At 43.8% G+C, this 25,080-nt stretch overlaps 1 protein-coding gene across 3 annotated transcripts in view; it reads right to left on the bottom strand.

Moving 5' to 3' along the window:
• The window catches only part of CACNA1B (calcium voltage-gated channel subunit alpha1 B), a 254,918-nt gene that overhangs the window by 27,307 nt on the left and 202,531 nt on the right, over nt 1–25,080 (bottom strand). For all 3 annotated transcript variants that reach the window (XM_072633213.1, XM_072633211.1, XM_072633212.1), the window contains 6 exons: nt 24,464–24,580; nt 20,346–20,411; nt 19,132–19,223; nt 12,912–13,059; nt 10,157–10,284; nt 3,799–3,895 (listed from right to left, as the gene is read on the bottom strand). In XM_072633213.1, coding sequence (XP_072489314.1) covers nt 3,799–3,895; nt 10,157–10,284; nt 12,912–13,059; nt 19,132–19,223; nt 20,346–20,411; nt 24,464–24,580 — 648 coding nt within the window. The remainder of the gene's footprint in view (nt 1–3,798; nt 3,896–10,156; nt 10,285–12,911; nt 13,060–19,131; nt 19,224–20,345; nt 20,412–24,463; nt 24,581–25,080) is intronic.

Genomic DNA, 25,080 nt, shown 5'->3' with positions numbered 1-25,080 from the left:
AACAATATATGATAAGGCTATAAAAGTCATGCTTTTCTATGGTTGAAGGTAATGAGCTGAATACACCAAATAGAAGGATAAAATCCAAGGAGAATCCTTAAGAAATCCCTTCAGTACAGAGAGCCTTGGACTAGGAGTCAGAAGATCAATGTTTTGTTCTTGGCTCTACTATCAACTTACTGTATGACCTTGGGCAAGTTACTGCAGCTCTGGGCCTCAATTTCCTCCTCCATAAAATTTAGGAGTTAGACTGAATGAGCTCCAAAGTCTCCTTCAGCTTTAATATTCTATGACCAGAACTATGGTTAGCTTCTGTTCCAGTTGTTAAGCCTTTCTCCACTAATCCAAATTGCTTTCCAAACACTTAGGATATGAATATTATAGAAGTTTTGCAAGGAATGTTAAATAACCCAACTAGTAAAGAATAAAGGGCATTATCATTTGAAGAATACACATTGAAGTACCTAGTCTATCTATTGATGAAAGTTTCCCACAAAAGAATATTATTCAGAATATTTATAACAACATTGTTTGCTGTCAGAAATTCTAGTTACTTCCCCTGCCATGACAATCTGCATATTCCATGGGCAAGCAATCTCTCCAACAGCAATGCTGGAAGCCAAGAATTTTATGACTTTCCATCCCACCCTTTTTGGAAAACACCAGTGTGATCCTCCTCACCAGGGTGACTGTTGGAGAAAAGCTTCCCATTTCATCATCTCCTCGGAAATAGGCTCAGTTTCTACACATACTGAGCAGGCCTTTCTCACTGGGGCCTGGCCCCTCTATTCTACCTGAAAACAGCTTTGCAAACAGCATCTCTCACTTGGCTCAGGCTCGTGAAGCCACACCTAGTGTACAGAAAAATCTTCTGATTTCAGGGGACATTCATCGATGAGTCTTGGGATAGGAGAGTGGTGAGACCACAGGAAGGGAAGGGCTGATCAAGGTTAAAATTTGTTGCTAAAAACCTTCCCTTCTTTTCCCCATTTTCCCCACCTTTCCATGACTCTGCAGCGTCCTCTGCTGATCACCCCCGTTTGTATGGATGGAGCTCTCCTGCTTCTGAATGAGGTTAAAAACACGCACATGCAGGCATTACAAGACAAGCATCAAGGCACATGCACGCCAACTCTGCCGCAGGGCCTGGTTCTGACTAGCTGAGGAGAGAGGACAGTAAAAAGCATCAGCCTCCTGGAGGGAGGCTGGTGTAGTATAACCACCACCAGAGGAGCTGCACTGAGACAGTCACCAGAGACACAGGGATCCAAACACAAAAACACACAGGGAGCACCAGGACAGAGGCGCAGTACAGGGGAACAACACAGGCTGGCAGAGGGAGAAGAGAGTCACTGAAAATGAAAGAAGGCAGGAGGACCCAGGTCTTGGCCAGGAGGTGAGAAAGAGCAGATAGGAGGCAGAGCCTGAACCCTGACTTGGTTCTCCAGTCCAGAAGAGCCTTGGAGTTCAGTTCCAGGACTGTGGGTGGGGAGTCTGGTTACAGATTCAGTTGGGTTTCAGAGTGGGAAGATGGAAGGTGGGGTGGGGGGTAGAGGGCTGGGAAAACCTGAGTACCACACCTGACACCCACCAGAAAGCATGGGCTTCAGAAAGGCTGGAGGTAAGGAAGGACAGAGGCTGCTGGGATGAGGGTGGAAAGTATCCTGCCATTCCTGCTCACTCACCCACATAAGCAGGGATAACTGCAGGACTGAGTCCTTGCTCCAGGTTCACTCTGACCAAACCAGGTGGGAATGAATGACAAACACTCCCTAGTGTGCACTCTAGGTCAAACTCAAACTGGAGCCCGCTGGCTGTGCTTGAGGTGTTCGTTGGTGAGGACAGTGTTCCTGCTTGGCCTCGGGGCTTTGTTTCTAAACTGAAGGGCCAAAATCACCCAGAGGAAAGTGGAGCTTCTGGGTACCAGAGTCTATCATAGACCTGGGGTGGGGAAATGCTATAGCCACAGGCAGGACAGAGGGCAAACTCATCCTGCAGGGACATTCTTCTCATTTGCCAGAAGAAAGAACCAAGATCTTTGCAAGGTACAACTAGCTGTCTCCTTAAGGCCTCACTCTTGGAAAGCTGTCCTCAAAGACAGATAGAGCCCCAACGTTCAGCCTTGCGTTCCAGGAAGGAAACAAGTGTATATTAAGTACTCTACAAACAATTATTTCATTTAATGCTCTCAAGAGCCCTTGGAGGCCCCATTTTACAGTTGAGGTAACTGAGGCAGAGATTGAGTGACTTTCTCAGAGTCACACAGTTAGTATCTAAGGCTGGATTTGAACTCAGGTCTTGCTGATTGCAGGTTGGGAACTCTATCCACAGCATAACCTAGCTGCCAGAGATAGCTCTGCCTTGCAAGGGTGATCAAGGAATGAGAACTTTTCCTTTAAGCACCTGAGGAGCCTTCATACCTAGCCTTGGCTGCTGAAGTCCATTCATTTTTCTGTTTTTTTCCCTATTTTATTGCCTATTTTCAGTAGCAGAAAGGTAAAAGAAAAGATCTCAAAGGAAAGTCTAGGACAGTCATCCTGCACTGCGGGGCTGGAGTCAGGGCCTTTCCATATAACAGGAGTGGGGATGTGCTGTGGAAGCAAGCAGGACAGAGGACATATAAGCCTGCCACACAGAGTCACACCTTTCATTCCCTTCAAGAAAGAACCCAGACAGTAACAAGACTACCCATCCAGGAATCTCCAAACATAGGCCTTCTTCTTCTTTATCTGAGCCCAGTGTTGCTATACTTCTATGGCCCAGGAATGAAGTCTGTAGGTTTTCTAAACTAATGCTATTCTAGGTCAGAGTCAAGTGGCCAGTCTCATTTAGAAACTCCAGGGGCCAAAAAGGAAGTGTGCACCCCACTGACATATCTAGACCCACATATCCCTTTACTTAAGAGATTTGCAAGGTCACTCACTATATTCTTATCTGCCATTGACCTAGAAAATAAAAGGAGAACCTGTTCATAGGAGTTTAATGTAGGGGCTGAGAGTGGGTTGAGTTAAGGGTCTCAAGGGAAATATAGAATTTGGTAAAAGTGCACAGGAAGCACCCAGAATAAGTGTGCATGTCCACACTTATCAGCATACAGGGGCAGAGCTTGATGCAGACTTGGTTTTGGCCATTTGGGAGAAGGGAGGAGGTTGGAAGACAGAGGGAGCAGGGGGGATGGGAAATGAAGGCCAATGACTCCCAACATTTGGGGGCCTCCTGTACATAAGTCTCTAACCCTGCTGCCTCCACCACTCCCATGATATAGCAGAAATGGTCATTTCCCACAGGTACCTTATTAGGGATTTCATTTTTAATATTGTAGATTGGAGCCCCATAGTAATAGGAGTATCACTCCTGTGTCCAGCAAAGGAGTCAAGAGAGGTGGGAGAGGATGTGATAAGTCACCATCCCCTTCTCTAGCCACTCAAACTCAATTACAGCCTTTAGCAGGCTAAACTTCTAGACAAGAGGGGGAGGATCCTCCTTGGAACAAGGATGTGCTAAAGGTTTCTCCCAAGTAGACTGGGAAGAAAGCAGAAAGGTACAAAAAGAGACAATGAGAGCTGAGTGCAAATACAGCCAAAGAGACAGACAGATGGACACACCACAGATCCCCAGATGGGATGCCCCCAGCCTCAGGGGCTGACTCTGGTCACTGGAGATGATGGTGGTCCAGGAAGTGCACTCTGAATGTGCAAACACTGGGAAGCAGGCTGCCCCAATCCTAACCCCAGCACAAGAAGCTTTCCAAGGAGAGAGTGGGGAAGTGGAGGAGGAGAGGAGGGAGAAGAGGTCTACCTTATAGGCAACTCGAGCAGGGCATTTCTTTCCCAGGCCGAGGGGTGGGGACATGTGTTTCAGCATCTCAAACATGTCACTGTAACTGATGCGCCCACTGGGAACCAATCAGAAAGAGGCAGAGGCACCGCAGGGAGGGGACATCAGCGGCAGGAGGGCAGCACAGAGGTTAGGAAGGGAGGAAAGGGATGGGGGAAGGGGAGGAATAGGAGGAAGCAGACAAGAAAACAGATCCAGTTAATCAAATTTTTCCATTAAGAACATAAAAAAATTAAAAGTAGATAAAATGAGGGATTTCTCTGCTTTATTTTTTCACCCCCATTCTCAGTGCCCTCCTCCCCCAGCCCTGACCCCTACTCTTCTGGTCTGCAGAGAGATCCCTGGGTCGAAGTTACACCTTGACGCTCTAATCCCTGCAGCAGTGGACGGGATGATTGATGTCTAAGGTAATGGACATGGAAAGGGATGAGGGAGAGGTGGGCTAGGTTGGCTTTTTAATTTTATTTTCTTATTTTGATTTAAAAAAAAAATAATTTAAAAATGCCAAATCCAAAAACCTTTGTATTCACCATGCCAGGGAGAGCTGGTAGACAGAGTTATGGGACAGACAAAGCTCTGACTCATAGAATCATAGCCAATACTTCCTTTTCTTTCTGTGGTCAAGATTTCCTTCCAATTTAGGTTAAAGGCTAAAAAAAGGAGAAAAAAGGAAAAAGAAGAAAAATTCTTCCATAAAACACAACTGAAATGGGAAAGTGGAATCACTTTGGAATGTAATTTCATAGGGAGAGCCCTGTTTCCAAGGCCAAACTCAAAAGTAGCTTCTCTGGGACCAGAGACTTTATGGATCTTGCAAAGGGAATACTAGCCCTATGGTAGAGTTGTGGGACCCAAGAGGAGGGGGACAGGGACCCTGTTCTGGGGCTGAGAAGGTATCTCAGAAGGGGGTCCATGGGAGCATGGCCCAGAGAACAGACTTGTGCTCACTTATAATCCCCCTCCTATAAGATCACAAATTGATGGGTCTACTCTATCCCAGCACTGGATATGGGGGTCTTGAAGAGCTTATTCTTAGCATGGAGCTACCTCTGTGACAGAGGAGCCAATGAGACATCAGGGACTTGGCCACCTCTTCTCTTCTTGCCATTCTTCCTGGGCTATAGAGATCAGATACCATCCAGTCTGCTTGTGAGTGGCCCATGCCAAGCATTAGTTTTAGAGGTTCTGGACCATGGAACTCTGGGTCTCTTTGGATGCAAGAGGCAGCTATAGTGACTTCAGAGATGCTACACTTGCAGAGGGGCCTTTCTACCTTCCTCGTGTTCCAGTCAAGCCTTCACTGCTCTGAAAGGCAGGGTGGCCACACCACATCACACACCATCTTTTTGACTTTTGAAAATCTTTCAGCTCTGATCATTGCTTGGTGCCTGCCTGCCTCCTCCTTCTCCAGGCCCAGGAGAGGAGCTACCTCCAGTCAAGATTTGCAGAGGACTGCCTGATCTTCCGTGAGTGTGTGTGTGTGTGTGTGTGTGTGTGTGTGTGTGTGTGTGTGTGTGTGTGTTTGGGGAGGAGGGAGAGTAGGGGGAGTGGAAGGGAATCTCTTCTTGGTCCTCAGTCTCACATAGTCATAGTGTACCAAACCATCTCTGGAGAAGTCAGAGGGGATATTGTGCTGTTTGGACTATAACAAATCCCTAGGCTAAAGTTTGGCTTCCTGCTCCAAAGCCCTGGCTTTGATTCATCTCCAGTTGATGGGCAGTCTTCTCAGGTCAGTGTTCTAGACTGTTGACTTTTCTTTCTCTTTGGCTTTTTCAGGAGATCAAGGAGGGAGATAAATCCTTCAATGAGCCCGAGAGGGAAAGTCACTGGGCCAGCCTGGTTCTCTTTGTCATAGGGTTAGTCCCTTGTAAACCTTACAGTGTTATATGAATGTAGGCTATTCCCCCACTGCAGAAACCTCAAGGGTTTGTGTGTGTGTGTGTGTGTGTGTGTGTGTGTGTGTGTGTGTGTGTGTGTGTGTGTGTGTGTGTGTGTGTGTGTGTGTGTGTGTGTTGGGGAGAAGGAGATGGAGGAAAGCAGGAAAATAAATGTCTTCTTCTCCTAGGATACCTAGTGATCCAGAGAATTAAAGCTCTGTCCTCCTCAATCAGGCTTCTTCCTATAGCAGCCTCTCCCTCCACACCCTCAAGCAACTTTCTCGTGCACTGTCTCATAAGGCTGCCTGTCTCCAGCCAGCTGGGAGTGGGGAAATTAGATGGGGAAAACAAAGCGTCCAGGAGGTTAGATTGCAAAGGGGCTGGGGCAGGACAGGGAGGGGAGGAGAGAAAAAGGGAGGTGTCAGTCATTCCTGTCTCAGGCATGGGGTCAGACACATCATGGTTACTTTGTCTACTGTTGGCATTTCGGGTAGGAAAGAAATTATGCTGGATGGATTCTCTGAAGTTGCAAACCTTGTAGGCCAACCTACGAGGGCAGTTCTTTCCTAAGCCAACGGGTGGCGCAATACAACGCAACAAACTGTACATATCCTTATAATGAATCCGGCAACTAGAAAGGAAACGTCACATGTTACAACAACAAAGTCATGATGACCCACCCTTCCCCTCTTCCCCCCGCCCCCATGAGAAGGTGTGCACCTTGTGAGGCTGCTGGGAAGGGAGGGGGATCAGGAAGGCAGCTCCCCCACTGAGAGGCTGCTGGGGTTTGTGGGGAAAAGACACCTCACCTTGCCTGGATTCTGGGTGGGGAAGGGAGAACCAGGCTGAAGGCGTGCTTGGCCCCAGCCACAAGCATTTTCAGCACCGTGTATTAAGGACCAAGAGTTAGACAGAGGGCAGAGGCCCATGGGAAGAATTCTTTTCCTCTCCCCTCTGGATGACTGTCACCATGAAACCTCAGTTTGGTAGATGGAAGAGGAAAGGCACAGAAAGGAATCAAACCATTCTGGCTCTAGAAAGACTTCATCTCTCACTTCTCCCATGCTGGACTTGTGCTCCTGCAGTCTCTTCTTCTCTCCTTCCTTCCTCCCTCCCACCCATATAAGGGCATTTCCCCCTAAGACTACTTTGAAAGTTCCAAAAAAGAAAAAAAAAACTTTTATTTCTCAGTTTCTCCAAAGAACACGGGAAGAAAAATCAAGAGATCAGATCCATGAAAGGAAGGTGCCTATGTCCATGGTTCTGAAAGTTGGGAGCACTCTGGCTCTCCCTTGGGCTAGAGACCTCCCTCTATTCCCCAGTCTGGCCATTATCCATCAGACATCACTGTAGTAGCCTTACAAGTTCACCATGTTAGAGGTAACCCAGATATCCCCAATTTCCCTTAATAGCCCATTAGAACCCATCATCAAAGAAATGACCCAAGTAAGTCCTTCTTGAAGCTTCATATTCTTTTCACTAGTACTACACCTTTTTGAGGAAATGAGCTCTCTGTCTTTTACATCCAGCAGCATTTTCTTCTTATTGGTCCTACAATAGCTTCCTTGTTCCCTCAGAGGAAGGTCCTAGTACCTGGGATTTGAGGAACAAGTCCGTTCAGCCTCCCCTCTCCTGAGAATTTGGTAACCTCTAATGTCAGTCTTGGTCTTTCTGGACTCACACATCAGATCTGTTTACTTGGTCTGATCAGGCTCTTAATAAATATCTGCTGAAATGAATGGCTGAACCTTTAATTCTTAGAAGGGAGCTGCCTGGCATTGACTGAAAGAAGGCTCAGTTCCCATAGTTGTTGCTTTAGCCAGTAGCTTAGTTCCTGGGTGTCCTCACCTTGGCTGTTTTGTGGCTGACTTTCTGCCACAAAATTTTCTTCCCTTCCTTTCTCTGATATGCCTTTCAATCCAAGTTTCAGAAAATCATCATAGTGGGGTGTCTGTTTTCCCATAACAAGGTATCCCCTGGAGAAACAGACCAAATAATTTCAAGAACTTCAGGGCAAAATAAAGTCCCTGTCCCCAAAACTGCCCTACAGCACTATGCCAAGGGAGCCTAAAGAGGCAGCATGAAATAGGGCTAATAGTGCTGAGCTTAAAGTTAGGAAGATCTGGGTTCAAATCCCACCCTCTCATATTTTTTGTGACCACAGAAAAGTCACTTAACAACTGCCAGCCTCTGTTTTCCCATCTACAAAATAGGGATAATAATACTTGAAGTACTTATCCCACAGTGGTTTGTGAGGATTAAATGATATAATGAATATGAAATGCTTTATGTCAGCTATAATGATTATTAAGCCTTGGTCTATGGACTTGGTTGCTAACAGAGTCGATCCAAACATGAAGACAAGACACTTTGTCATCGAGCTTCTTTCAATCTAATGCTAAGTTTTCTAACCACAGTGCTCCTCCCTTAAGTCAGCTGAGCTGAGGCACAGCCATTCCTTTGAGGATCTGTCATAGTAGTCTCCTTCTATAAGTATCCTGTCCTTTTGTAAAACTTTTCATTTAGGATTGCTACTTCTTTATCATCACTAATGGAGATTACACAGGTAAAAAACCATGAGAAAAACAGAGCTAGATATTTCCAAGGCAAATCTTGTTTTCTTTCCTGGGAAAATTACGAGCTCCAACACCTCAGAGCCATCTTCTCTACTGATGTCAGGGGCCAAAGAGCCTTCCTGAATCTTCCAAAGCTTTTCTGATCCAAACTCCCACTGGTTTGGTCACAACAGCCCCCCTGCTTAACTACTGAACCTTTTAGAATATTGTAAAAAATTGATAAGCAAAGCTAAAGGAAGAAAGGAACAACTGCAGGCCTCATGGGCCCATATGATACAACTGGTGCTGCTCAGATAGCTTGGGACGCTGAGATTTGGGGCAAGTGGTTGATATCTCCTTGCTCAATAGTAAATACTTAGATGTGACAGTCACTGGGGTGACAAAAGTGAGATCTTTCAATTCTTTTAGACAGGAGATTGGGCCAGCTGTGCCCAGGGATCAATGCCTGCCTAAAAGGAATTTCAGGGCATTCTTCCCTGAAAAGTTTTCTCCGTTGGGAGGAAGTTCTGCTTGTAGGTAGAAGAACAGATTCTTTCTTAAAATGCTGGGCTCATTCAGGGAATGGACTGATGCTGAGTACAGCCATGCAAGGAGCAGAGACAGGAGGGGATGGAAGAGAGAGAGAACTCAGGGAGGGGCCAATGGCAACATTGGCCCCCTACTCCAGGGGAATGCTTCTCCCCTTCAGTTCTTACCAGGTTTGTGCACTGAGGCTCTAAGGGAAACTTTCACCCAACAGAGAAGCTTTGAGCCAAACCCTAATTCTCATAGTCCCTGCTTTGCACAAGGTAGATACTCCAAAATATTTGATGCATGAATGATTCCATATTATTTTTCTAGCCTTCCCTGATGATGGGGACCCCAACTGTTGTAACTGGGGTATGTAATTGTTTATTTGGATGCCCCCATCTTGTAAATGAGTCATAAAAGGCTCTTGAAAATATAGGATACTCAATATTCAACTATTCCCTTCAAGCTAGCAGGTACCTTCTGACTGCCTTCAAAGGAACATGATTGGCTGACCGAGCATTTCCTACAAAGTTTTACACATTACTTTAACTCCATACATTCCCAGACCAGATATAGTTTCACAGTCAGCATCACTGAAGGGAAACTTCTCAAGTCAAAAATGAAGCTTTCTCAGGGAGACCATTCTGAAATAATCTGGATTCCCTACCATCAATGAAGTTCATGAAAGTGACAGGGGTATCTACCATAGAGAAGTGACCAACCAGAGAAAGGAAGGCAATTTTGATTGCTGAAAGTCTCACTTCACCTGAGAGTGTTCTTCATGTCCCAAGCACTCAGAAGTCAACTCTTTATAATTCCCCCAAGGGCATCAGAGCTTGGTGACAAGGCAGCCTAGCAAGTATGTGCCCAGAGAAACAAAAAGATCCCAGAACCCCATGGCTTGGGATGATTTTTCAATAGATTCTTCTACCACCACCATGTTGGGGATTTGGTTGTGAACACATTTCCATTGTCAACAGAAACCTCCTTCTCTAGGTAAGTGCAGATTATACAGAAACATCATCAAGACAGTCTATTAACGTTAGAGCATTCCTCAAGGGATGCAGAGGGTATAGGACCTGCCTATTAATTTCCCAAACCTGTCTATTTTTTTCTGCAACACAAGACAAAATGACCATCAGAGTTTAAGTGATCACACCCAAGTGACAAGAATAGAAATCTTTTGGAATTAGTATTCAATCATATTCCCTTGGAGAAAGAGAAGCCTTCCTTTAAGCATGGTAGTGCCATGCTTAACCCCTTTTCTGGGCACCATGAATTAAGGGAGCAAGGGCTGTGGGACTGTCTCCTCCAGAGACCTCCACAGCACTGAGAACATACGAAACATATACGTACCATGCAGCTGGGTCATATTCAGCCCAGACTCGAATAAATTCGTCCAGGTGGTGAGGTCCTAGGATGGAAGAGTCTCGAGTCAGGTACTCAAAATTATCCATAATCACAGCCACAAAGAGATTCAGCATCTGCAGGAAAGAAGAAAAGATGACATAGGAAAAGTGGGTCATGGGGTCTTCAGGCATTTGGTAGCTAGAAAAGAGAAGGCTAGATGCTCAGCATTCCATTAGCTCATTGCTGTTTGACTTCTGCAAGCACAAGAGTTGTTATTAAAGACAAGAGTGACATGAACACAAAACCCAATTCAGTTTAACAACTATTTTTTTTATCACAAACTATAAAACCTCTCCTTTCAGAGAGCTATGGGAAGAGATGTGTCCAAATGGTAATTCTTGTATTTACCCTAGACTCCCTACTTATACCTCTACTAAAACTTTATTTCTTCTATAGCTCTCTCTTCTACTTCAGCCCTTTTGGTGTACCAAGAGATACTCAGTGAACCAGTCTGCTCCTTAGTCACTACCATAAGACACTCTCCTGACCACTATCCTGAAGGTCTGTTCAAGACCAGCACTAGAAACAGTTTTCAGTTACTCCTATATAATCCTGGAGTAAGTCCTGGCCCTGGGCTTTGAGGCTAGGATCTGGCTTAAAAAGTGCATACACATCTACTTCCAATTCTACTTCATATTTTCTATTTCCATACTCTTTCTGTTAGTCATGGGAACATAGCTGGAAGAAGTCTTAGAGGTCATCTAGTTCAAACCCCTCAGATTATAGATGAGGAAACTGAGCCTCTGTATCAGAGAATTGCTTGCCCAAAGTCATTACTAACCTAGGTTCTCTGACACCAAGTCCAGCATTCACTTGACTAGACCTCATTGCTTCCTTTGCCCTCCCCTCATTAAACTCTGATCTCTCACTGCTCCTCATTCTTAACCATCACCAAAGGTCTGGGGAGGAAATCGATAGTAGGTAACTGGGAAGGAAGAGGGGTTATGGTGGGACATTCTGCCCACACCTAGGGGCAATTTTTACTAGTGAGCTTGAGAACACTGAAAGGCAGGTGACATTTCTGTCATTCACAAATCCACAAAGATGCCCCCAAATTAGTTATTATAGGGCTGAATGCCAGATTTGAAGACGTAAAAAGTAGCCTGTGATATTTAACCAAAGATGTTTTAACAGAAAACCTTAAAAGCAAAAGGTTTGCTTCTAGATGAATAAATGGAGATTGTCTCAGGGTTTAAATCACAAGGTAGATGTGTACATTTGGGCAAAATGAAATAGAGGGATGAGCCATTAGTTAGTGACTGTTATGAATGGAGAATCCAATCTAAATGAACTAAACAATTCCTGACTGAGGAGAAGGAAGCTGGGCAGGGATGTGGCTTAATTTTCTCAGTATTCACTTCCACTACTCATTTTTTTTATCCCATGTAGATAAAGTCCAATAAAGATAGACCACAGTCACATAGAAAAACTTTGGTCCTACTACAAGAGAAAGCCTGCCAACCATGATATTGATTTGGGATTTCTCTAACTCTAAGGTCCTTCTGGGCATGGGCAATGAGATGCAATTTGGTGAAAGGTTTATCAGGAGAGAGCCCCCAAAACATTAAAATCACTCATTGGTGGCTCCAAAATAGCTCTGAAGTTTAAGAATCTATTTATCATTGAGCTGACCAAGAAGTTAAGTTACCTTATCAATGTCCTCAGGGTTCCCTCTCTCCTCACTAACCTTAGATCTATTCATCTCCCTTCTGTAAATGTGCACCTGACTGTGGTATGTATGATCAACTATTCAAGATAGTAAATAATGCAAAGGAATTATTTGACTGAACCAAAATGCACTTTGATGAACAATGACATGTATTTGTCTTTGAAACAGAATGTCCCTAACATGACCAGCTGGAAAGGTAACATGGTGTGATGGATAGAGAGTTGGCTTTGAAGTTAGAAACCTAGATTAGAATCCAGCCTCTGTCACGCAGTAGATGTGTGACCACCAGCAAGTCACTTAACCTCTCAAGGTCCTAGGAAATTCAGTAAGATAAGTTATAGAAGAATTATTTGTCTGCATCAGGAGAATTCCATGCACTGATAAAACCACAGATCCATACTCTGCCCAAATTATAATGAATCTTTTAATTCTGGATGCATTTATACTCGGGATCTCAAAGAAAGACCTGTGGGAATGTGCATTGTTTTAGGCAATCTGCTAAAATGAACTCTTGCCAAAATTAAAGATCCCAAGTTCTTAAGACCTGTAGAATTTGTATAAAAAGATTCATGTGTCACTAATGACAAGTTATTAAAAAAAAAGTTACAAACGACTCAGAAGGGCAAAAGAAACCAACACAGTCTCTGGGTGTTCTCAAGCCCCTCCCAGTCCACTCCCAAAGAGTGAAGGACCCCTGTTCACCCTGTAGCTGGACAGACAATTGGTAATTAAAAGCATGTGGCTCTTTCCACAAGAGAAAGAAAACCCTTCACAATGAGTTAATTACCAAATGATTGCTTCTGGGATTAAAGGGTTTGATCACCAGGGTAATAAAGGCTTTTAAAATGGAACTGCCTGGTAATGTGACATGAACCCTAATTAGAAACCAGCAGGAGATGCATGGAGAGTGGAAGGAGGCTGAATTACAAACAAAGTTTGTCTGGGGAATCAGATGGAAGAGAAGGGTGCTTCAGGGTGTCAAAGGGGAGATGGGGAGAGGGAAGGGAAAGACATGTAGTGACCTACACTTACCAGAAAAGAACAGAGGAAGATGAAGGAGACGAAGTAAAAATAAGCAAAGTCGCTCCCACATTCATCTTTTAGTCTGGTCTCTGGGTCACAGGGACGGTTGCTGAGGCATGACAACATGATCTCATGCCAGGCTTCTCCTGTGGCACTCCTGCAAAAAGGGGACAGTCATGGTGAAATTCTGCAGGGAGAGCCAGGACTTCTTTCATGATTATAGGCTCCTAAGGGGCACTGCCCAGGTTGTTATGGGATTTCAGAGTTAAAAAAAGAAAAAGCAGATTCATTCCTATTGAAACACCTTCACCCACAACATTTTCCTTGAAGTTGCTTCCCTACATCTATGGCCTCTAGAAAACCCCAAAGTCAATCAAGGCAGAAGGCCATCTCTTCTAGCTTAAAGAGATTCCACATTAGGTTCTGCCCTGGGAAAACTTGAATCTCTTGAACCATCTAAAAGTACTTGTTTATATCTACTCTAAATCTTTCCTGCTTCAGTCAAAGCCCATTTTCTCTACTTCTGATGGTTATAGAAATGGAAATCAGTTGCTAGTCACTTTCCTTTATTCGTTTTTTCATCTCTCCACTCAGTCTAGAAATATTTATGGAGAAGCTATTATATAATGAGGCCCTGTATTGGACGCAGTGAGGAGATAAATACAAGTCAGATCAAATCAAGTCAAGCATTTTTGAAGTGTTCTCTAGGTTCCAGGCATGGTGCTAAGCCTGGGTTTATAAAGAAAAGCAAAACCACAGTTCCTGCCCTCAGGAAACTTACATCCTGATGGGGAGACAACATGTAAATAGGTAGATAAAAGATATATCAAGATATACAGAGTAGAAGCAAAGCATTCAGAGAGGGACCTCCTGGAGCAATTAGGTTTTTAGTTGAGTCTTGAATGAAGTCAGAGAAACTAAAGGGTAGAGGTGAGGAGGGAGGGCATTCCAGGTGTAGGGGACAGCTGGTGTAAAGGCACACAGATGGGAGTAACTTAAAGTGGGCTGGTGTCTTTGGAAACCAAAGTTTGGGGAGGAGAGTAAGGTTTAAGGAGCCTGGAAAGAACCTATTTCTGACAACAAGGAGCATATAACTTGGGAGGGGAAATAAAGACTGTATATACAATGAAGCTTGGAATATTTATGTAACTGGTGGCCCTCAATTCAGGGGTGCCCCCCAAATTACTTCTTTTGGTTCGTTTTGCCCCTACTAGGTTTCCCTAGGAATCTCAAAATTTAGCTCATGGTATCTACAGATGTAGAATCTCAGCTTCTTCATAAGTATTCAAGCTAACAGTGCCTTGAATACAGGATAACCTTGATTTCACCCCACTAAAAGTACAAAACAAAAAGGAATCACAGTAGCATATGCAGTAGATGAGAATTCTCATTTCCTCTCCAGTTAGTCCTACCTTCTCCCTTAAGAGTCTAGAATCATAGTAGTAAGGGTTGACACTGCCCCAGAAGGGAGTAAAGGAGATGCCCTGAGCCTGGGGTAGGATCATTTTTATGGCAGAACTTCCATCCTAACCTCCTATCCCTTCTATATATAGACAATCTTCAGTCAGCTAAAGGCAACAACTGCTGTAAGTTCAGGCATCCACAGTAAAAGGCCTAACTTTGTATACAACATGATCATCATGCTTTTGTGACTCCAGTGCAGGCTAATGTATTTCCTAGGGCCCTTCTCTTTATCCTCTTGTGTATGGTTTTCTGATCTATCAGTCCTGTGGTATTTCTAAAGGTCATCAGGGGCCTCCTTAATGATCGACTTACAAGACAGAGAGGTCAGATTTCTAGCAGGTCAGGGTTCTGATGTCTGAGTTGGAACATTATCTGCACTGAATCTTCAAAATGACTGGGAGATTGGGAATCTAATCCATTGCTGGTCTCTGTTATGGTCAGAGAGTTCTAACCTTACTTATAACTCCAATTCCCTTTCTCTCTAATCTTAAGTAAAGGAGAGGTCTCAGAATGCTCTACTCCACACAGGAGTCTATGAGTGTTTTAAATTATATCTTGTTCTAATTCTCTCCTTCTAGCTATTATAATAAGTTTGTAAGTGATCAGTTGTTGTTGCTATGTTTCCCCTTCATTCTCAGAGAGGACCATGACATCATGTAGGTGATGCCATAACTGGCAAGTGAATTGGATTCAAGTGAGGGAGGGCTGCACAAAGTCATCAGCCTCACTTTCTCCTCTGGAACCATCTGGGTCCAGTAGCAAGACACAGATCAGGATGCCAAGAGATGGTCCCCAACTCACAGAGCTAAAAATTCAATAGATGAAATTCAGGTCAATATAAAAACTAACAAAAATTTGTTAAAAGAAAATATACTCAATTCAAAAAATATTCAAATAAGGGAGACTGAAGAGAATTTTGGATTAGATAGTTACTAAGATTCTCTATGCCTATTGCACACATGTAAATTATTCAATTAACAAAAAATTTCAAAGCTCTAGGTTAGAACATTTTAATATTTAGGAATAGTGATAGAGACTTGATCTGTGGTTTCATGTTTAAAGTAACAAAAGCAGGAAGTAAGATTGAAAAAGAGAACTTATAAGTCCCTTACAGACCATCCCACAAATCAAAAGACCATAAGTTACTTGTAAACTATCTCACAATGAACTAAAGTCACATCCTGAGACTATGTGGTAAATCAGGGCAAGTCAGCCAGCCCTTGCTGTCAAGGTCCTTTGGTTCTGCTAACTGACCATGATCTGTAAGCCTCAGTTAAACTACAGACATCAATAGTGAGACCAGCAGAATACTAGAGGTTACTGATAATTTTGAGATGATGCGGATGTTAATGAACTAGCCCCAAGGTGTCACAGATAAGAATAAGTCTGTCCCCCATGAAAATCCTATAAAAATGAGACCCCCAACCTTCTGCCATCTGAGTACTCTTCTAAAGGTCCATGCTGCTCCTAACCCCAAATCTGTAATTACATGACTCCCCGTGCCTCCCCCTCACCATTCTCTTCCCCATACTGCTTGTCTTCCTCCCCCACTCCATCCCAGTCCCTATGCCACCTGCCTTCGTACCACCCAATCATGCCATTTATTTCTGTACTTACTGTGTTGTTTGCCACTGTGCCCTCTGTACTTTATTAAAGTGTAACTGAAGCATTACTCCCCACTGCCATTATGGTCTTTCCTGGAGAATATCCAAAGAACTTGGTATGTCTGCCACCACTCAAACCAGAGGGACCCCCTTGTGGTCTCATTTCCTTATTCAATTAGTAATTCCATAAATTAATTAGCAATTCAATGAACTAAGCCTCATCAAAGACTGCTACCATCCTAGTGGTGCCACTAATATAAGATTATCCTTATTACCACCAGGATCCATTAATACACATGCAAATCTGTGCCAGAATGAGACTCTGTTCTTTATGGGAAATAAATAAGAAAGGCTCTGTCCTAAGCCAGGGATCAATGCTCTCAAAGCAAGGCAGGACACAAGAACTGCACACATCAAAGGAAGAAGGGACAGGATCCCCTCAGCTTCAATGGCTGCATGTGCTGTAGTCCTACCAGACAGTCATACTGAAACCCTAGTCATTCCCAAATCAGTGCCAAAATACTACATAACCTCAGCAATCTGAGACAGACCCAGATGGGTGTGAGCTCATCTGCTAGTCATTATTTTAAAGCACTTTTTATAAATCATCTCCCTTGAACCTCACAATTATCCTGTGAAGCTAAGTACTACTTGCTTTATTGTCCCTTTTTTACACAGATGAGAAACAGAGTCTCAGAGATACTAAGTGACTTGACCAGGGTCACACTGCTTATAGGTATCTGAGGTGGGATTTGAACTCAGGTTTTCCTGATTCCCAATCTATCTACTTGGTCATATTGCCTCCAATAGTCTCTACCCAGAAATGAATGGGCAGGCACAGTTGCCTTGACTGATCACACAAAGGGACAAAGAACAGGAAAAGCATCACCATCTCCAGATGCAGCAATGATGCTTAATCAGGTCAGGAAGGCAATAAAACCAGATCCTTTGGTCTTAGTCTCTACCTCACTGAGTGGGCAAGTTGCCATGTATGATGCTCCTTCACCATACTGCCTACCTGTCTCCAGACTACTTCTTGGACCTCCCTAGTAGTTCTACTTCAGTATTCTATGAGGCAGCTCCCAGGAAAGGAGAGATAAATACAATGCTGGGTATCACAGTGACTTTGATTCCAGTTTTTTACTAACACAAAAAGTGCTGCTATAAATATTTGGCATATCTTTGGCATCATCCTCATCTTGGCCTCTGTTCCCGAGAACCAACTTGGACTCTGATAGGGAAATTTTTGCCTCCTCTCACCCAGAATCCAGCTTCCATCGCACTTTCTGACCTCCATTTCCAAACCATGCCACCTGCACTCTGGCCAGCCTCCTCTCCCACTTCCACTAGGATTTTGAACTCCTCCCTAGAACACTTGGCTCTGATAGATGAGCTGTTGCTTTATCTTGTCTGGAACCAGGCCTTCATGTCACTTCCTAACCATTTCCAAGCCATACCAATGAGTGCATTTTTAATCCCCATGGTTCTACCTTCCTACTAAGTGTTGTCATAACCCATTAAAATGTAAATTCCTTATTCTCAGCAATACAATGATCCAAAACAAAATCCCAAAGGACTCAGGATGAAAAATGTTATCCATATCCAGAGAAAGAACTGATGTAGTCTGAATGCAGATCAAAGCAGACTGTTTTTCATTTTCTTTATTGTTTTCATGGGTTTTTTTCTCTTCTGATGTTCCGTCTTTGACAACTTAACTAATAGGAACATGTTTTACATGATTGAACATACATAACATATCAAATTGTTCAATGTCTTAAGGAGAGAGGAGGTGAGGAAGGGAAGGAGAAAATTTGGAACTCAAAAAAATTTTGTAAATTAATGTTAAAATTGTCTTTACATGTTAACTGGGACCAATAAAATATTATTATTATTTAAAAGAATGTAAGTTCCTTGAGAGTAGGAGATTATCTTGCTTGTTTGTATTTTATGCACATTGCCTGGCACATAATAGGCACTTACCTATTCATCTATCTATCTGCCCATCTATCTTTGACCTTAAGTTATACACCCAATAACAATATCTCTCAGTCAAAAGGTATGAACAGTTTAAGGAGTTTTCCCCAAAGTCAATGCCCTGTGATCAACAGGAAACTAATTCACTTTTTTAAGGGATTGTATAAGACCTAAAGATAGAAGGAAAACTAGCTAGGAGTAATCCTTTCCCATTTCTACATCTCTTTAGGGTAATTACCCTGAAGTTTTGCCACAAGGCAAGGAAACTAGCCTTTTATTGCCCAAGGCTTCTGTGCCACTTTGAAGGAAAATTAGGAAACTGGATCCACAGACAATAATATTAAGTCCTTCTCAGACTTGCATTAGGGTGGGAATTCTGTCAGATTCAGGAGGCTTGGGGGAACAATGCCATGGCGGGAGTAACAGAATCCAAGACCATCGTGTTAAGATAGTTTTTCCTTAAAAGATATTGACCATTCTTAAGACTTATTTGGCTTAGGGGACAATTCCCCTTCTGTCCAATCTTAAATAAAGGAGAGGTCTCAGAACGCCTTACTCCAAAGTCTATCAGCTACACCTCATCAAAGACTCCCACCATCCTAGTGGTGCCACTGATAGAAGAGTACCCCTACCACCACTAGGACCCATTAATGCATTCGTAAACCTGTGCCAAAATGAGGCTAAGGGTGTTGATGTGAATTTCAGTATCCTGGGTACAAAAGCCAGGACACAATTCCCTCATATTTTTGACTGGCAAACCAGCAACATGACCAGCATCGTAACAAGGAAGCTGACCTTGGCTAAGCCAATGTTGCATCCTCACTAAATATCATTTCCATGCTCTGAATAGCCTTCCCCTATGACTGCTAAATAAACTTGATTTTGTTGACCCTCAGGTATCCCGTGAGTATCTCATTTCATTCTAAACTTAAGCCCTGGATCCTCCTGAATCAGGCCTCACCTATTATAGATGCGGACATGAAAAGTTCCTACCACACCATCCCCAGCAAAGGGTGCTGGGGGGCTGGGGAGTTAGGGGGCAAGGGCACCTGTTGGACTTTACCCTAGATGGCCCAGTACTTTGTTGGGGAGGCTTGGAGGCCCATCTGCTCAGTCCTGAGGGGGCTTCAGGAGGCACTCTTGAGGTTTCTGTGCCCATAAATGGTAGACCTAAAGATTGCCCATACCTGAACAGCAACATCAAAGCTTGTAGGAATGTCTGGAAGTTGTTGTGCCGATTGATATTAGTTTCATCATCAAGAGCAATGTTTCCAAACACCTGGAAAAGGAAAGCGAGACATAACAGAAACTCTGAGCTCGGCCCCTGGGCCCGCAGCGGCTCACCTAGAGAAAACTTAGCAAAGGAAAATGAATCCATAGCAGAACAGCATTGCCCATGTTCCTGGCACGAGGCCACGAACATAACCATATGTATACAGGTGTTAAAAACCAAGTTCCAATTCTGGTCAGTGTCTTACTAGCCAGCACTGAAAAAGAAGAGCAGAGCAGTCAAAGAATACAGCAGGATCTTCCTTCCAGTCCCTTCCTGTGTCTCTGTCCTTTGAAAGACAAATAGTTTAACTGCCAAGTCTCTTAATTATTGCAGTACAGTGGACTACCATCAGAGAACATGGCTTCAAAGCCCACTTGTGACATTTATCTGTGTGACCTTGGGCAAGTCACTTCAATTTCCTGGGTCTATTTCTTTATCCGTCAAAATGAGGGGGTTGGACCAAAAGGCCCCTGAGACTATGACCACAGCCACAGGGCCAAACACCATGACCATGAGTATGTACACCCTTTGGAGTCTCTGTGTGAATCTATGCATTCCTGACTCTGTAGGTGCAAGTATATATATCAAGGATCATGGTATATTAAAGCAAGGAGAAATCTTCTGGTGTTATTGATGTTCAGTCATTTCAGTCACATTCAACTCTTTGTGACTCCATTTGGGGTTTTCTTGGCAAGGATCTCTTTGTGACTCCATTTGGGGTTTTCTTGGCAAGGATACTAGAATGGTTTGCCATTTCCTTCTCCCCCTCCTTTTACAGATAAGGAAATTGAGGCAAGTATTAAATTAAGGATCACACAGATAGCAAGTATCTGAGGTCATATTTGAACTCAGGAAGAGGAGTCTTCCTGACTCCATGCCCAGCACTCTATCCACTGTGCCACCTAGGTACCCAGAAGGAATCTTAGTAAACAACTAATCCAACTCCTTTATTTTTACAAGTGAAGACCCCAAGGGTCAGAGAGGTACCAGGACTGACCAAAGTCACCCAGTTTTGAAGTAGCAGTGCTGGCTCCCACCTGCACAAGCACATCTATGTCCCCAAGTCTACACACTTCAGCTCTGTTCCTGGTCATTCTCCCAGATGGAGCTGGCAGTGCGGGCACTCACCTGCATGCCAATGATGGCATAGATGAAGAACAGCATGGCAATCAGTAAGCAGACATATGGCAGAGCCTGTGAAATGAGATACCAAAGGAGATGCTGTTAACAATCTGAGGAATCAAACCTGCAAACTGAGGGGACCCAGATTCTCTGGGTGAGACTCAGGCTTCTGTTGTATTCTAAGAACTCCAAGTCCAACTGGAGACCACAGGCTTCTCCCCATGAGCAAAGGCTTCTCACACCACTGTGGTGTGCAGCTTTCCTGGGGCAGACTGCATCACAGTGTGCACAGGGAATAAAAATATCACCTGATTTTGCTTAGTCCCCTTCTCTGAGGATGCCTAACATTTTGTTGGCCCTTTGGTTACTGTTGCCCACTGAGCCAATGTTCAGCCAAAATGACCTAGTGGCATTTTTCCCAGATGTGACACTCCCTTTCTCATCTCTGGGTCCTTGCTTAGGCTGCCCCTCTGGCCTGGGAAACATCGCCATCTCACCCCTACCTCTCAGAATCTCTCGCTTCATTCAAGATTGTTCAAATGCTACCTCCTACAAAACAACATTTGCCGCACTTGCCTCAGTTGCTAATCTTTTCCCCCCTCAAATTATTTTATATTTTTGTATTTACTTAGCTATGAATATGCTATATCCTCCTAAAAGAATGTAATCCTCTAAGGACAAAGATTGTCATGTCCTCAGCACCTGGACCAGTGCCTTACACAGACTAGGCTCTTAAATACTTACTGAATGAATGTCTTCAGGAAACAATCCTTAAGAGGTGCTCAGGCTCTGCCCCTAGGTTTAAATAAGAAGCCAGAGCCCACCACCCCATGAAAACAACCTAGATTACTCCACCCTCTCCAATACACTGGCTCTCATCTGCCACTTCTCTGGCCATTGAAGGTTCTCTACAGTCCATCTCCCTCACTTGGCACTTCGTTCCCTAGAAGAGGTTGGTTTGGTACCATCTGCAAACCTAAAGGATTCATTGGACTCTCCCTCTGGTTGATTACTTTAAAAGTCTAAAATGAGACCAGTTTCAACATAGACCCCAGAGAAACTCTCCCATTTGTTCTTTTCTGGCTACAAAAATGTCTGTTTACATTGTTGACTGCTTTTTCTTTCTGTGATCCACAGTCCCCTAATTCCATGGTGATTCTATTTTTAAAATAGAATTTTTATGCAAAACTGTACTTTAAAAAGGTTCTTTAAACACCTAACTAAATGACTTTCACTAGTTTCCCACATAGCCTCTTGTATGTGCCCTTCAAAGAGCTCTGCAGGAAAAATAGGCTAAAAATGGGATTGGAGAGAGGCCAGGGTGGTAGAGGAGAAGGGGGAAGGGCTGAGAAACGCAAGAGATCCGTGTCCTGGACCCTCAGACTGTACTATCCCTCAGGCACAGTGAACATGAAAATGAAAGGGCTTTTAGGGAAAAGATCATGACCATTAAAAAGTATGATAAAAACTGTAACAAAGATCTCTTCTTGAATCTATCTTTATATTTGACATGTATGTTTACGTAAATGCTTTCTTTGACGATGTAATGTAAGCTTACTTTGTTTCTGTCTTTGTATCTTTTACACCCAGAATAAAACCTGGCACTTGGGTGCGTAATAGATGACAGCTTATTGAAATACATATCTCTACACAGATAGGGAACAGAGGGAGAGAAAGTGAACCCTAGCTCTGGTCTGATGGCCAGCAGGATGTCGTCCTATTTCTGAGATTGCCCTGGAAGGGCTCTGATCAGACAAATGTGGTTTTTTGCAGAAACAAACCAACAGCAATAACCAAATAAGAAGGGCAATAATCATCTATGTTTTTGTAGTGTTTATACTATACCTCTGGGTTATGAGGGAACTTGATAGAGAGGCCTAGTAAGAACAGAGAGGTACTTTGGGGAAGGTGAAGTAGGAGAAAGAGATATCTATGAGGGCCCACCCAATTTGGGGGCTGGGATGCCTGAAGATCAAATGTTACCAGGGTTATAGTCACAGAGACCGAGCAGCTTGCCCAGGAGAGGCTGCAGTACCTCTGGAGGATAGCACTATAAGGCAATATGGAGAATGAGAGGTCAAAAAATAGAGGAGATGGCAGCAGGGGAAAAAAAAGCAGAAACTGAGGACATTTAAAGAAAATAAAATACTTTAAAATAGCTAAATAGAAGGTGGGGTGGCTTTCTAGACCTGTTTCTCACCTTTGTACCATCCCCACCCTAGCCCAACATTTGCCCTTAGCAGGTGCCTGACAAATGTTTACATGAGACGATATTGCATCCATCACGAGCATGTAACATCTCAGCATGCTCATGTTTGCCTGTGATTCTCAGGATCAAGTCCCAGTAGGAAGCCAGGGCACCATCCCTGAGCTGACATTTCAATGACCAGCCTGGAGAGGGCTTTGAAATCAGTATGTGTTGTCTGTTGCCAGGAAGAGTTAGGGCTCCTGGGTAGAAGCAGGAGGTGAATGAGGCCCAAAGAGAAGCCATTGTTAAGAAAGGCAGAGCAGAGAAGAGAGAAAGGATACCATGTCTGTGTTACACTTCACAATTTGCAAGGCAAGAGGGCAGCCATCAGTAACAATGACAATAATGTTATCAATCTATCCTATATAATCCAACATATAACTCAGTCTTTGACTTGTCAAAGCTTTTCCCTCCCATGTGTTGTTATTTCATTTGATGTTTACAGGAGATGCTTTAATATATTACATTCTGATCATGATAATAAAATTACATTTCTATATGCTTTACCATTTAAAAAGCACTTTCCCCACAATAACCCTAAGGTAGGTAATGCCATTTCTCAGATTAGAACATGGAGTCAATGTGGTATAGTGGATAGACCACTTGACTTTTAAGTCAGAGGACCTGTACTCAAATTCCAATGATGCTAATTCCCTGTGTGACCTTGGACAAGTCACTGGATTTCTCTGGGCCTGCTTCCTCCTTTGTAAAATGAAGTAGATAAATCCTATAAGGCTCTTAGGCTTCTCTAGCTCTTAAAGGGTCCCATGATCCATGAAGTGACTCAGTCTATAAGGGAACTAAGACTTGAACTCAGCTCTTCTGGCCATGGCTTGCCTGAGTCTCTCTCATTTGAGTGATCAGGAAGTGGAGGCTGAGTCCAATTAAGTGATTTATCCAAGGTCACACAGTGAATCAAGGGCAAAGCTAGGAATGGAGGCAGGGGTGTGCTGGAGTCAACTCAAATCGGATCTTCAGGCAATGGTTAAATTTTCGGTTCATTTCAAAACATTTATACTTCAGAAATCATCTGATTCTACAAAGCAGAACTTGATTGTTTAGTTTTGTTGACTATCTAGATTTAAGAGAGTGATGGATAAAATGTTAATAATACAGATTAAATTTTAAAATGTGTCCTATGAACCACATGGAGGAGGGGAGGGGATGTTTGTGGGGGGGGGGGAGCTAGTTGTTAAACCTTTTCCAGTATACTCCTGATTCCTTGACACCTAGTCAGACCCTTATAAGGCTTCAGTGTGGTTCTGTCCCAGGAAATGTTTCCCACATTCTCATGTGTGAAGAGAGGAAGGAGGGGGGGAGGGGAGAGAGAGAGACAGAGAGAGAGAGACAGAATAAAAGGCCACAGGCCAGTAATAAGACAATATAGTCCCAGTGGGGGGGACAGAGGTGATGCTGACTTGTGTGGGGCAGACACAAAGCAGAACCAACAGCTACTGCTTGCTCCCTACCTGGCCCTGGATGGTGGTGCCCTTTGTAATCCAGTTCTGCTTGGTCCCAGAGCAAGAACAAGATCCTTCCATGACTAGTTTAAGGGTAATAATCCCTGCTTTCTTCTACCTCTCTAATAATAACTAACAATAATAGTCTACATTTGTACAACACTTTAAAGGATTCAAAGCTTTTGGTGTACATTATCATATTTAAGCTTCATAAACACTCTGATGAGGTAGAGGTCCTATTATCTTCATTTTATAGATGAGGAGAGAGGTTAAAGGACTTACCCAAGGTCACACAGCTAGTTTGAGTGGCAGAGTTGGGTTTTGAATGCCAGTCTTCCTGACTCCAAATCCAGCTCTCTATCTACTCCATCACACTGACTCTTCATTGCTTGGCCTGGCAACTGCCCCTCACTCACCTTGAAGGACTGAACGAAGGTCCACAGGAGAATTCGAATGGTGTAACCCTGACGAAGTAACTTGATGAGTCGGGCTGCCCGGAAAAGCCGCAAGAAGCTGAGGTTGATGAAGTTATTCTGCAAAGAGGAAAGAGCTTTCTCTGACCTTCAGAAACTTACCCCCATGAGTACAGCCCAGCTATGCCCCAAACACCCCCACCCATGCCCCCTGCCACCCCAAAGAAAAAGGGTTAAAAAAAAGAGGTTAAAAATAAAATAAAAAATTACCGCTTCACGATCTAAGCAGCAATCGGCCACCAGAAAACCTTCCAAAAGAAAAACTCGTCATTGCAAATCATCTCACATGCAGCAAATCAGAGAAAACCCCGTTCCACTCCAGGGCCCTCCCTTCACCAGGGCAGGAGAGAATGATCAGAGCCCTGGACACACAATCCTGGGCCTGGGCAGGCCATTTCTAAAGCCAGCATGTTGACTGGCCTTGGCGGGCAGGGTGGGGCCCTAGAGGGAGGGGGTCTCCTGCAGCCTTGCGTCAATGATCAGGATTGGGGTCTCCTGCAGTGCTTAGCCAAGAAGGCTCCCAGCTGCCTGGCAGGGCTGCCCACTTGCCAAAGCAGAGC

This window comes from Notamacropus eugenii, chromosome 1 (assembly GCF_028372415.1).
Source record: "Notamacropus eugenii isolate mMacEug1 chromosome 1, mMacEug1.pri_v2, whole genome shotgun sequence".
In the NCBI taxonomy this organism is placed as follows: domain Eukaryota; kingdom Metazoa; phylum Chordata; class Mammalia; order Diprotodontia; family Macropodidae; genus Notamacropus; species Notamacropus eugenii.
The sequence above is the reverse complement of the archived record's forward strand: the minus strand, read 5'-3'. Positions and strand labels throughout refer to the sequence as shown.